Raw genomic sequence first — 14703 nt, forward strand, 5'->3', positions numbered from 1 at the left:
AAATATTAAAAAATTTATTTTATTTTAAATATTTTCTTCATTTGAGAGAACATGAGAGCGAGAGAGATGGAGAGAATGAGTGGGGGGGAGGGGCAGAGGGAGAAGCAGACTCCCTGCAGAGCAGGGAGCCCCATGTGGTACTCGATCCCAGGACCCTGGGATCATGACCTGAGCTGAAGGCAGACGCTTAACCGACTGAGCCACCCAGGCGCCTCTAAAATTGATGGTACTTCTCTATACATAAACTTAAGTTAGCTGTTCATCTCATCTCGTGTGAGTGATTTTTCTCTAAGATAAATATATTTATTGCAGTTTTATAGACTAGTGGCTTCAGTTAAAAGCATATTACCAGTACTGGCATAATATTGAGTTATTTGTGGTATAGTAGAAAAAGTACTGAATTTATTTTATTTTTTTAAAGCTTTTTTTTTTTAATTTATTTGACAGAGAGAGATACAGCGAGAGAGGGAACACATGCAGAGGGAGTGGGAGAGGGAGAAGCAGGCTTCCCGCTGAGCAGGGAGCCCGATGTGGGGCTCGATCCCAGGACCCCGGGATCATGACCTGAGCCGAAGCAGACGCTTAATGACTAAGCCATCCAGGCGCCCCAAAAGTGCTGAATTTAAAATCAGGGCACCTGGGTGGCTCAGTTGGTTAAGCGACTGCCTTCGGCTCAGGTCATGATCCTGGAGTCCCGGGATCGAGTCCCACATCGGGCTCTCTGCTCAGCAGGGAGTCTGCTTCTTCCTCTGACCCTCCCACCTCTCATGCTGTCTCTCTCTATATCATTCTCTCTCTCAAATAAATAAATAAAATCTTTAAAAAAAATAAAATCAAAGGAATTGAGTTAAGAAGCCAGTCTTTTACTAGGTACACTATACTTAACCCTGGACAACACACAGCCTGCCTGAACCTGTGCTTTTTCTTCTATAAAATGGGAGTAATTCCTATCCTCTAGAGTTACTGTCATAGTTGTGTGAGATAATGTCTGTAAAGTACAGTGTGGTTACCAGAATATCATAGACAATTCATGTAACTGTGATGATTAGTATGCCATCTTGACTCCTGATAAAAACCTGAGCTAGTCCTAGTGTAGAAGCATTGTCTAATGGCTGGGACATATGTTCAGCTTTAAATCGAGAGTATGGGTAAAGTCCTCCATTCGTGTAAAACTTAGTTTAGCCATAATCCTGCCTGAGAACTTTGTAACACAGGCATAGAGCTGTTGGAGAAAAGAGCCACAGATAGTTGTGCTTTGTGTTTTCGGGCCTCCTCCAAAAAGAGAAGAGACTTAACACAATTTGGCAAACAGAGGAAATAGTTTGGCCTTTTAAATGAGCAACAGGATGAAATATAGCAATACTAATGCACAGGAGACTTGCAGTAATTAGAAAATATAGTTTGGTTAATCTACTTCTCAGAGATGTTCATTATTTGCTATGATAAATTACACTTAACTCCTAACCTGGCATTTGCCCTATGTATGTGTGTTGTGTTTTAGCTATAACAGTTGCTGTTTAAGGTAATGCCTCTGTAGTCTTCTAAATGAGAAGGTTGAGAAAGCATTTGCTATTTTGTGAAACTGTTGTCCTATCTGAAGCCGTCATAAGGTTATTGTTTTTGAGCACATAACATTGGATCTCTGAGCTCTGGAATTACTTAGAGGATGCCTTTTAAAATTTTTGTCTTTGAAGAAATGTAGTTTTTTTATGTTCCTTCCCCAATCTATCTAGAAAGGAAGACTGTTGGTAGAAAAGAAATTTTAAACCTGATTTTTAAAGAGGTGAAGCAATATTGGCTTGGCTTTTCTGCTCGGAAAGCTTCAGATTTAACTACTCCACTCATATGCATATTTCATATAAACAAAAAAGTGAATGTTTAAATCTTTCTACTTTGTTTAAAGTAAAGCAGATCGAAAGTTGCTGTAGGCAGAATACTGTCCAATTCCAGAAAAACAGTGAATGTATGAGTTTACATCAAACTCATGTAATTTCAATTTCATATATATATGGATTTTGTTTTGTTTTTAGAGAGAGGGAGCATGCAAGTTGCGCGGAAGGGCAGAGGGAGAGGGAGAGAGAGGATCTTTTTTTTTTTAAGATTTATTTATTTATTTGAGAGAGAATGAGAGACAGAGAGCACGAGAGGGAAGAGGGTCAGAGGGAGAAGCAGACCCCCCGCTGAGCAGGGAGCCCAATGTGGGACTCAATCCCGGGACTCCAGGATCATGACCTGAGCCGAAGGCAGTCGCTTAACCAACTGAGCCACCCAGGCGCCTGGGAGAGAGAGAATCTTAAGCGTGGAGCCCAACATGGGGCTTGATCTCAAGACCCAGAGATCATGATCTGAGCCGAAACCAGAGTCACCCCGGCGCCCCATATATATATATGTATATATGTTTTATATAACCAGTATGATATGTCTTGGTACCTGAGTCTGGGGTATGTATCTCTATATAAGATTGTGTTAGAATCTTGTAAAGAAATTTACCCCAACTTTCTAAGGCAGCCAGCACTGTCTAGAAAGTTAGGCAGAATTTCCAACTTTATTGTTAGTACTATATGCAATAAACTACTAAGTATCAATAAGAAGAAATTTTCCCAACACATTATCCCAGAAAAATTATATCAGATTAATAACAACTTCCTTGAGGTGGTGGTCGCCACTTTAAAGTGGAATGTAGATAATAGTTGGCTGTCTTATGCCTTCTAGTTTAAAGATTTAGTGATCATTTAGTAATAATAGCATAAACAATAACATCTAACCTATTTTGAACACTTCACATCCATTGAGTTATTTAATGATCACAACAGTCCTATTAGCTACAGTTTATCTCCATTTTACACATGAGATTGAGATTTTGAGAGGTTAAATAACTTGCCTGAGAACATAGAGGGTATGTGGAACAGTCAGGATCTGAACCCATCTCTCTCTGATCTTATTTATTTAGTTATAACAGTGACTGAATAAATGTAGTGGTTTTGTATACTTGCTTATTTTCAACTTTCTTTTTTTAAGATTTTTATTTATTTGAGAGAGAGCAAGCATGAGCAGAGGGGAGGGGCAGAGGGAGAGGGACAAGCAGACTCCCCACTGAGCAGAGGGAGCCCTATGCAGGGCTCGATGTGGGGCTCCATCCCAGGACCCCGGGATCATGACCTGAGCCAAAGTCAGATGCTTAATGACTGAGCCACCCAGGTGCCCCTCGTTTTCAACTTTCTTGAATTGAGATCTTAGCTCACTAATTTTTTTTTTTTTTAAGATTTTATTTATTTGACAGAGAGAGACACAGCGAGAGAGGGAACACAAGCAGGAGGAGTGGGAGAGGGAGAAGCAGGCTTCCCACAGAGCAGGGAGCCCGATGCGGGGCTCCATCCCAGGACCCTGAGATCATGACCCCAGCTAAAGGCAGACGCTTAACGACTGAGCCACCCAGGCGCCCCAGCTCACTAATTTTCTATAATCCTTGTTTCCTAATATAAAAATTTTAAAGGTATAATTGTTTTTTGTATTACTTTAGCTGCATCCTACAATTCTGATAAGCTTTGCCTTTTTTGATGTTTCATTCCAAGTATTTTTAAATTTCTATTTAAAAAAAATTTTTTATTCAGATTATTTAGATACTTTTTTTTTGGAAAAGTGTGTTTTTAAGGTTAGATTTTTCAGGTCCTTCTAGAGTTTTAAGAAAAATTATAACTTACAAGAGGATAAAATTTGATAGTTTCTTTTCGGAGTATAAATTTACTGTATTAATTAAGCCAGTGGTTTTCATCTGCCTCTGGCTTTCCTGTAATGGTCCACACTACCTAAAATTTGATAGACTTTTTGTCATTTATTTGTGACTCTCTTGGCTGCCCTCTTGTTTCATCCTGCTGCTTCTCATGCTGGTCTTCAGCTTTGTTACATTGCTGACTTTCCTTTTCGATTCTCTCTCAGAGTTTAAAACAACCTATAAATGATCTTGTTCTGAGCCAATACAAGCAAAGCAGACACATGAGACTAATATCATTTTATCTTTAGATCTACTGTTAGACCATGTGCCGTAGTAACCTTGTAGAGTTTACAAAAAACCTGTTCTTTAGCTTATTCTAAAATTATCTTGGATCTGTGCTGTCCAGTGTGATAACCACTAAGCTACATGTGGCTGTTGGGCACTTGAGATGTAATTAGTCTGAATTGAGATTGCATTATTAAAATTAGCTTTATTTGTTTGGTTTTTTTACTTTATTTAGTGTGGCTATTAAGCTTCATTAAGCTTAGTCAGTTAAGCTCCTGGGTGGCTCCGTCAGTTAAGCATCTGCCTTTGGCTCTGGTCCTGATGTCCTGGGATCAAGCCCCGTTGTTGGGCTCCCTGCTTAGTGGGGAGACTGCTTCTGCCTCTGCCTCTGCCCTCCACTTGTGCTCTCTCTCTCTGGCACTCTCTTTCTCTCAAATGGATAAAATCTTTAAAAAAATTTTAAAAATTAAATATGTGGCTCACGTTATAAATCTTTTTTGGATTTAACAACAGCATTAGACAAAAATTAAAATGTGCAAGTAAGAGACCGCTTTCTCCTTAGCTTCTGCACTAAAATCCTCTGGAGAGTAGGACTCAGATAATACTTCTTAGAATTCCAGGTTTCCTGCACAAGGTTTGTGTTAAGGAGGAGTGATGTTCATTCTTTCTGAAGAAAGTAACCAAAACTCACATCACCTATCAGAGAATTCTCTGGCCATGTTGATTCCACAGGCTGGTTAAATTTCTGTAAAAGTATTTAAGATTTCATTCCAGTCATCTTTCTGTTTATCAGACGTGCAGGTTTATCATTTAGTCAGGACAATAAAACCTGCTTTTAAAAGCTCATTTTGAAAAAATTAAATAAAAGCTTGTTTTGTCTGAAGGACTAAGGGAGCCAGAGCAGATGGGATAAGCTGCAAAAGTGGGTTCCTGGTTGGCAGAGAGTAGAAATGACTACAGAGGAATGTCATCCCCTGATCGGCTTCCTGCTTCCTGCTTCCAGAGACCTTTCCACTTCTCAGTGGCAGGTACTGAAAGCATTTGCACAAGACAGCAGAGCTCTGTCATACTTCGATTTTTCCCCCTAGATTGGACTATAGACTTTTTTATTTTTAATATAATTTTATTTTGGTAAGTGACTTGTATCTAATTATAAAAAAGTAATTCCAAGATTATATCTCCAATAAATCTTTTCCCTCCTAGGATAATCTAAAATATCCACTTTTCTTTAACACTTTCCCTTTCTTTCTTTTTTTTATAGTAATTTCAATTTTTTTATTATTATTATGTTATGTTAATCACCATACATTAAACCATTAGTTTTTGATGTAGTGTTCCATGATTCATTGTTTGCGTATAACACCCAGTGCTCCATGCAGTACGTGCCCTCCTTAATACCCATCACCAGGGTAACCCATCCCCCCACCCTCCTCCCCTCTAGAACCCTCAGTTTGTTTCTCAGAGTCCATAGTCTCTCATGGTTCATCTCCCCCTCTGACTTCCCCCCCCTCATTCTTCCCTTCCTGCTATCTTCTTCTTCTTCTTCTTCTTTTTTTTTTTTAACATATAATGTATTATTTGTTTCAGAGGTACAGGTCTGTGATTCAGCAGTCAGGATTATAGACTTTTATTATTTTACCTTAACCTATGTTGTTAGACTGTGATCTTCTTGAGGACATGGGACAAAGAATCACAGTTGTCTTTATATAGTACCTGTAAGGTATAACAGCAGTATAACAACAGTAAAATCGTAGTTAACTAGTGTCTCTCAACTTTTTCCATACTTAGAAAATTACAGTGTGGGGCGCCTGGGTGGCTCAGTCGGTTAAGCAACTGCCTTCAGCTTGGGTCATGATCCTGGAGTCCCGGGATCGAGTCCCACATCCGGCTCCCTGCTCAGCAGGAAGTCTGCTTCTCCCTCTCACCCTTCCCCCTCTCATGTGTTCTCTCTCTCATTCTCCCTTTCTCAAATAAAATCTTTAAAAAAAAAAATTACAGTGTTTGTACCACAGAGGATTCTGGATGCCCTGTACATACAACTCCTTTGTATGATTTAGGAGAAAAGTACCTCTTTCTCAAGTTACTTTACTGCCATCTGTTGGAAAATTATTGTAATAAAAATGAGTTCTGTAATGACTATGATGTAAGTGACACCTCCCTCCAGAGCTGTTCAGTTAGTAGCTCAGCTGTATGTGGGGGCCTTGAGGCCACCCCAGGGGCCTAGTTGGCCAGCCAGTGGGCTGAGAGAATCAATATTTGAGCAAAACTCAAGGCACATCAGTGTCTTGGGAAACTGGATACTGTGCTAAGGACTGAAGCCTCACTGGACCCTTTGAAGTAGGGATTCTTATAATCCCAGTTTTTCACATGAGCAGACAGAGGCATAGAGAGGTTAAATAGCTGGCCCATGGTCCCGTGTCTTATCAGGTGGCTGAGCTGGAATTTAAACATAGGCAATGAGATTCTAGAGCCTAGGTTCTTAACCACAATAATATATTCCTCTTGCAAACTGGATGCAGCAGTTTCCAAGCCCTGTTCCTGATTTTATCTCAGCCCACTGTAAGGTGTTTTAGAGCCCTGCCCCTGAGTTCTTTGGATGAGTCTACAGCTGTCAGTCTTTTTACGTTTTGACAAAGGAAGAGGGATTTGTGCTTTCTTCTGCTGGTCCTTGTTTCTCTTGAAGTAAGTGCTGTCCCTTCTTTATATTTCAGAATAACCTCTGGTCCTCTTACTGCCCTGGTGGCTTTACTTCTTCCCACCAGTCCCCATTCTTCATTTGCAGAATGACAGCCAAAACTGCTGCCAACTCATATAGGTTGATCTAATCTCACTTCTAGATTCCTTCCCTTTGTTAAGGCTCCTAGGATTTTATCTCTAGGACTACCCTTCCTTACTTCTCTGTCTGCTCCTTTCTTTAATCCTACCTCTTTTTGAACCTTTAATTGCTGCTCCCTCCAAAATCATATCTCATTTTCTATCCAAATTATCTTACTTTCTGATTTTAGAAGGTAAGTGCCTCAGGGCAGGGATTGCCTTGTTATGTTGTGAAGCAGTGTCTAAAGTGCTCCATAAATTAACATCTGTGGAGAGTTTTATATATACTAATTATTATTATTGAAATACAGAAATGCTTTCTGAGCCATAAAGAAGCATCCTAAGATAATAGTCTAATTGCCTGTACATGTTTTTTAAAAAAGAAGAAAAAAGTCTCTCTTCCTACCTGAGAGAGCTATCAGATCTCAGAACAAATCTCAGAACAGCAGCCCAAATCCCAGGACTCTTTCTGGTTATTGTTTCAATGCTTTTATATTTATTCAGAGAACCATGTTTGTAAGACAGTAAAATGAGGTCCTGTTGGTCATGTGAACCCATCTGGATCACTTACGCTGGCCAGAAAGGCAGGAATGGCCCTTTGGTTTGCTTTGGCCCAGAATCTTTAATTTCCTTCGTGACATTTATGGTTAAAGTCAGTAGTATTCATTTCTCAGGGGGTTTAAAATACATTTCATTTATATTATATTTATGTAGATGTTTACTGCCAGAATGATCAACATTTTTTATTAGCATTTTATGATGCAAATGGAGCTTTTAAGCTGAATTTTAATGTAGACATGTATGTTAGAAGGACTCACTTACAGAACTATTGATCTTTTCCAGTGCTTGCTTTGAGAATGTACTTGGAAGAGTGGTTAGTGAGACAGTTGTCTATCTGGATGTTTGTCTTTCTAAATAACTTGCTTTGCAAATCTTGTTGGCCTGGTTTTCCTGAATGTGAGATTTAATAAGTATATTTTTTGATTAACAATTTAATGATTGTCCTTTTATGAAAGAAATGCTAGTCAGAATAACTGAAAGGATGTTGAAATTATCAGTTGAAGTTACTTGTAAATCTTAAATAAAAAATAGTGGTGCTTTTTCATAAAAAAGAAGCTTGTTTATCACTCATGGTAGTAGTGGCCATGCCTGATGAGAAGTATACCAGGGTCTTATTGCATTGTCCAAATGTAAATGGTCATAACAGACACATTGCATATGTTTAAGATGGAATCATGGAGCTTGGGATTGTTTTTTATCCTCACCCATACATTTTACTTCCTACAGCCTAAGACCATCTTTTTAGGCCAAATTGTACCTACTTACATTTAGGCTTTTCATGATAACTATAGAGCAAGTTCAATTGGAAAACAAGCCCACCTCAATTTTAGGTGATTGAACTCACTTTGGGGACTAGGTTGTCTCCTTTTCCAGGGTATATAGTGGTATCTTGCTGCTTTAGAAGCAGTTGGACACTTTATGCCTTTATTTTTTAAAAAGATTTTATTTATTTGACAGAGAGAGAGCGCACAAGCACGGGGAGTGGCAGGCACAGGGAGAGGGAGAAGCAGGCTCCCTGCTGAGTGGGGAGCCTGATGTGGGGCTCAATCTCAGGACCCTGGGATCATGACCTGAGCCGAAGGCAGATGCTTAACCACCTGAACCACCCGGGTTGCCCCTACTTTATGCCTTTAAAGATAAAGCCTGGGTATATACCATCCCCTGGCCTGGCCCTGTTGGAAAGAATTACAGGTTTTAAGCTGCATAAGAGCTGAGGGATCATCTGTTCTAGTGGTTCTTAGCTCTGGCTGCACATTAGAGTATCCTGGGGAGCTTTTTTAAGAAGCTCCAATTTTGGGGCTATACCCCCTCTGTTTACAGTTGAGAAACTGAGAGAGGGGGAAATTGACTTGCATACAGCCATACACACTGAGGTGTTATGAAAAATCATAGCATTATTTACTGACATTATCCTCAAATCTTGGTTGAAATGCTCTCACATTTTGGAGCGAGCAGTTGTTAAAGTAAGTCATAAGGAGTGCAGAAAAGGTGGGACCACTTGACACTGCCATTGATTTTGAAGTCTCTGCCCTGTAATCAAACTGAGTGTGACAAAGCCACCTTCAGTGCCTCCCTCCTTATTCATACTGAGGAGAGACTGCTGTCCATTGTGACAAAACCATAACGTCAGTTTGGTTACATGGTAGATGAACCCCTACCCAAGGCAGGACTTGTTCATTTTATGTGTGGGGAAAAGCTTTTCAGTTAAAGCTTTAATTATATCTAGTAGACAGAATGAAGCATCTAAGCTCTTTTAAATTAAGCACTTACTAGTTTTCCAAATATGGACACTTTAAATTTTTAGATAAAGGGGTAGAGAACAGCAGTCAGTAGTCATGCTCTTTGTTATTACTGGGTGCAGATATTATCAGTGTTTGCTTAGAAACTACAGTCTGGGAGTCCTTTTATAAACCTTGAAATACAGAGGTTTAGCCTAGTCCTTCAAGAAGTTTCTGTTAGGGAGATTGTGTGTGCATGTGCACATGTATGTGTGTCTGTGTTTAGAACCTCTTAAGGCTGATTTGTACTTTTGTTTTTTTCTAAATATGAAGTTTAATAAATATATCTTAATTATCATTTTAACAAATATCCTTTTATGAGGACGCAAACAAGTCAAAATATATTTTAATATGGGTATGTGTTTATATGTACATTGTGTATATATTGTGAATGGATATATATGGATATATATTGATATTGATATATATACCTGTGTGTGTGTGTGTAGTGAATGGATATATACAGAGTGATGTGTTAAAATGTGGTATCTAAATGAGCAGTCCAGACAAAAAGTGCTGCCTCACAGGAAATTGTGAGATTTAGGTGAAACAGTTGATGTAAAATGCTTAGCACATACTTACTGCTCATTGATTTTCATTATCCGCATATTTATTATTATGTCGCCACTAATGTAGGAATTCAGAGGAAAAAGAAGACTATGGGTTAGATCAGGGAAGGAGGAAAACATAATTTAAGTAAAATATATTGCATCTATTTTATTTAAAATATCTTTAGCCTAAGACTTGAATTGCTAATAGCAATACTGTGGAAGATACAATATAATATATATAAGTACATACTAATGATATGGTCTCTTTTGTTTCAGGAGCTTTATATTGCTGTAGGAATATCTGGAGCCATCCAACATTTAGCTGGGATGAAAGACAGCAAGGTAACTACACAGTAATAATCCTAAAAGAAAAATTTTCATATTTTAAAATTTTGGTTTCACTCTGTGTCCATATAGTTACAGTGTATGTATGTTCAACCATTCAGATTAACACTCTGTCTAGGAATAGAAAGAAATACAAGGTGCTGTTCACTGTTGGTAAGAGAGGCAGTGCTATGTCATGGAAAGAAGTGTGACCCTGAGTTCCATCTCTGCCCCTAGCTTACCACATGATGTGTCTTGTCTGCACCTCAGTTCTTTGCCTAATACAGCTGTTCATTGATGATGTCTAAGGTTCCTTTCAGCTCTGACCATCTATGTGTAGAAAATTTAGCTTGAAGAGAGCTTGATGAGGTTCTGACCATCTAACTAGTTTATGAGGTTTCTGATCCCTGATTCTTTGTCTGCTTCACCCTAGTCCCCTAAAAGTCCCACCCTCATATGGCAGCAAAGCTCCTCTTCTCAGGTTTGTTCCTAAGGTGGGACAGACACATTTAGGGTTGGAGCATCTTAATATCTTAGTTCTCAGTAATTGTTAACAATATAGTGTATAAAGGAAACATTGGATGCTAACTTGCTACTTTGGATTATATCGGGAAGCCCTGTGTAAGGATTCTCTGAGCATATATTTCAGAATATGACACATTAATTCATGCATACCAATGCACAGTTTGAATTATGAACTTAGTCTTTCATGAAGACAGAGATGCTTCTGACACTCAAGCTTTTATCCATTCAGATGGAAGTTTGATATAAAAGGTAATAAAACTTTTAACAGGTTTAACTTCTAACTTGAAAAAAAGCATTCACTACCTCCTTGTAACCTCTAAATGAATTGGCCTAAAACCAGTCAGATTTCACAGTTGGATGGCAGGTTTCTTTACTGAGCTATGAAAACAAGCAGTGCCAGTGGGGAAAATGTTACTGCTGCATTAAAGAAAAAAAAAAAAAACAACACTCCAATACCAGCAAACTTAAAAAATATTTTTAGCTGGGTGCGTTCAGACATATCTAGAATTCTACTTCTCTAAAATAAAAGATTCTGCCTGCCAAGAAGATCCTGGTAAAAATTGTCATGCCGTGGGGCAACAGGTCTGGATTGGGGGAGAGATGGACTAGCTAGTATATGTTAAAGCAAAAAGGGAACAATTGAAGTAAGGAGACCAGTGTTGGGAAGCATCTATAAGAATAAATTTGAGCCAAGATGTTGTCTGTTTATGCAGTCAACAAATATTTATTAAGCACTTACTTTGTACTAGATGCTGGAGATGCTTAAATGAAAAAAACATAGCTCTTGTCATCACTGCCTCGTGTGGGAGACACAGCAATCTCTGCTTGTAATTTTGGTTAAGGTCTAAAATGGGGTATTAGAGTAATTGGCTTAAATCTGATACTCAACACTGCATACAAGTTACAGTTTTAATTAACATCGTCATATAGTTTAAAGAATATGAGATTTGGTTGTTAAACAAATCAATGTAATGAGAGTACTTTTTGAACTATGTACATATTAATATCACTGAATACAATCTGTGCTTTTAAAAGCTGTATAAGGAGAGGAGCATGAATTTATAAGGACACGTTAAGAGAGCTCTAGGATGCAAGCAAGATTTTATGATACTCGTTTACAGTTGACAATTCAGGAATATTCTTTTCGTGATTTGAAAAACTATAACCATCCCAAATCTTTCTTCTTAAATACTTTAGTGGTTCCTTGCCTACAGTTGTGTGCTCTTGCTTTAAAGATAACTTTTATATACTGGGAATGAAAAAGCTTTCAGATGATTAAACTGTCAGATGTTTGACTAGGTGGCCTCCAGGAAAATCATTAACCATCATTAATTAAATAAATCTCTGTTAGTTTCTGTGAAGCAGGCTTACATATTCCCAGAAGAGAAACACCTCGATGCAAATCAAATGCCTGTGATTCCAAATGTTTGCACTTGTGACTTTGGATTTGAGGCTCATACTGAAACCATCATTTCTTGTCTCAGACCACACATCTTTTAATACATATGGCATGTTTGACTGGAATAGTAGTTACCTGGACTACACTGTGCTTCAATTTCAGATATTCTGGAATATTTTCATCTTTCTGAGAGACCCTGGGGGAGTTACACATATGTCATGTAGCCTATATGTTAAGTCAGACTGTATCAAAATTTTCTTAAATATGTTCCAGCTGTTTTCAGGTGATAGAGTCACAAGCAGGTAGAAACTTAATTTTACTTCTGGAGATATATATCATCATAATCTATTAAAACAACACCACATTAGAGTCAAATATCAGAGTCAAAACTTTAATTTTACTTTCCTTGAAGCATCTATGGAGGGGATGCCTGGGTGGCACAGTTAGTTAAGCATCCAGCTGTTGGTTTTGGCTCAGGTTGTGATCTCAGCGTTGTGGGATTGAGCCCCACCTCGGGCTCTGTGTTCAGCGCAGAGTCTGCTTGAGGCTCTCTCCCTCTCCTGCTGCCCCTCCCCCCATATGTGCATGCGTGCTCTCTTTCTCTCTCAAATTAATAAATAAAATCTTTTTTTAAAAAAAGCATCTATGGAGAATACCAAACTATTTGTAATATATAAATCTGTTACTAATAAAAGAATGATTGGTAAATGTAGCACCCTTTTTAGGACTGTTTCTTCTTAATTTGTTACAAATCTGTCATAACCCTTCACATTAAAAAATTTTATAGGAGATAAGAGGATCTTTTGGTAGTTAGTGTAGGAGACATAATAATTTACTTGTTGAAAAAGGTGTCCTTTTCTCATTAAATGGTCTTGACACTTGTCAAAAATCATTTGCCCATATACGTGAGGGTTCATTTCTGAGTTCTCTGTTCTATCCCCTCAGTCTGTATATCTGTCTTTATGCCAGTACCACACTGTTTTAATTACTGTAGCTTTGTAGTAAGTTTTGAAGTCAGGAAGTGTGGATCTTCCAGCTTTGTTCCTTTTCTATATTGTTTTAGCTAGTCAGGGTCCCTTGAGATCCCATATGAATTTTAGGATAGGTTTTTTAATTTTTGCAAAAAATGTCATTGGAAGGACAGTTTCAGTGGATATAAGATTTTTGGTCAAGACTTTTTTTCTTTTAGCATTTTGAATGTATCAGCTCACTGCTTTCTGGCCTCCAAAATTTCTGAGAAATCTGAAGATATTCTTATTGAGGATCCCCTGTATGTAATGAGTCACCTGTCCTTGTTTTCAAGATTCTCTTTTTATCTTTAGCTTTTGAAAGTTTGAATATAATGTGTCTTGGTGTGGGTCTCTTTGAATTCATCTTTATTGGAGTTTGTTAAGCATCTTGGATGTTTATCTTCATGTCTTTCATCAAATTTAGAAAGTTTTCAGCCACTTTCTTCAGTTATTCTTTCTGCCCGTTTTTCTTTCTTCTGGGACTCCCACAATACATATTTTGGTTTGTTTGATGTTGGTCCACAGGACCCTTAAGTTCTGATTATGTTCCTTTAATCTTTTTCTTTCTATTCTAAGGACTTGATAATTTTCATTGTCCTACTTTCAAGTTTGCTGATTCTGTCTTGTGATTGCTCAAATCAGCCTTTGAATCTCTCCAGTGAATTTTTCATTGCAGTTATTATACTTTACATCTCCAGAATTTTCTTTTTGGTTTCTCTTTAGGTTTTCGGTCTCTCTTTTGATAATTCCATTTTGTTCATACATTGTTTTCTTGACCTTCTCCACATCTTTATAATTCCTGAGCATCTTTAAAATGGTTGTTTTAAAGTCTTTCTCTAATAGAGATGCCATCAGATCTTTTTCAGAAGCAGTTTCTGTTGATATTTTTTCCTTGAATAGTCCCATATTTTCCTGTTTCTTAGTATGCCTTGTGATTTTTTTGTTGTTGTTGAAAACTAGATATTTGAATCTAATATTGTATTCCTGGAAATCAGATTCTCCTCCTTCCCCAGGGTTTGCTGTTTTGTTGTTCTTGTTTTTATTAATTATCCTTGTTTTTTGATTGTTGCAGGCTCTCTCTATGCCAAAGATTAACCTGAGGTATAAACTTAAGGTCTTTTTGTGTCTTTTCTGAGCCTGTATGTGAGGTTAGTTTGTAATTTTCCCTGTATATGCAGTTGCTTTTGCGTGTCCTAGTCTTGAATGTCTGGCTCCCAAAAGGAGAAAAGAACATTGAAGGGAGGCAGAAGTGCTTTGACATTTTAAATCCCCTGGAGGTAACTTTAGCCAGAGGAGGCGAGGGGCTTGTAACAGTGGGGGAGGTGCAACAGCAGTGGTCTTCCTCCTCTTTGTATGCATCTCTTTGATCGGTAGCAGCAGTCAGTAATCAAAGCACAGGTCCCCAGTAGTTGTAGGACAGGGTTCTTTTTGTCCACTCTGTCTCCTGCAGGCTGTGTACAAGCTGCTGCAGGAACATGTGCACAGCTGCTTGCCATTGGGGGTGGGGAATGAGTACCTGTTACTGCACTAAGAGCTGCAGTTCATGCAAGCCTTCCCCTAGAAGTTGCAGACCTTCAATAGACTCTGGATTTCCAAAATGGTTACATTAGACGGATACTGCCAGCGCAGTTAGCAGTGTAAGTAGGAAGACATATTCCTCCTGATGCTTCCTACTTTGCCATCTTCCCAGAATCCTCTCCTCTGATTTGTTACTTCCTAAAACATTTTTCATAGGTCAGTAAAG

General features: G+C 38.3%; 1 protein-coding gene across 1 annotated transcript in view; it reads left to right on the forward strand.

Annotated features, from left to right (window-relative positions):
* The window catches only part of ETFA (electron transfer flavoprotein subunit alpha), an 88968-nt gene that overhangs the window by 67267 nt on the left and 6998 nt on the right, over positions 1-14703 (forward strand). Inside the window, exon 10 of the mRNA XM_028092677.2 lies at positions 9978-10043. Within this exon, the coding sequence (XP_027948478.1) occupies positions 9978-10043 (66 nt within the window). The remainder of the gene's footprint in view (positions 1-9977; positions 10044-14703) is intronic.

This window comes from Eumetopias jubatus, unplaced genomic scaffold, assembly GCF_037043125.1.
Source record: "Eumetopias jubatus isolate StellerSeaLion01/CBP00866 unplaced genomic scaffold, mEumJub1_p1.0 scaffold_7, whole genome shotgun sequence".
Taxonomy (NCBI): domain Eukaryota; kingdom Metazoa; phylum Chordata; class Mammalia; order Carnivora; family Otariidae; genus Eumetopias; species Eumetopias jubatus.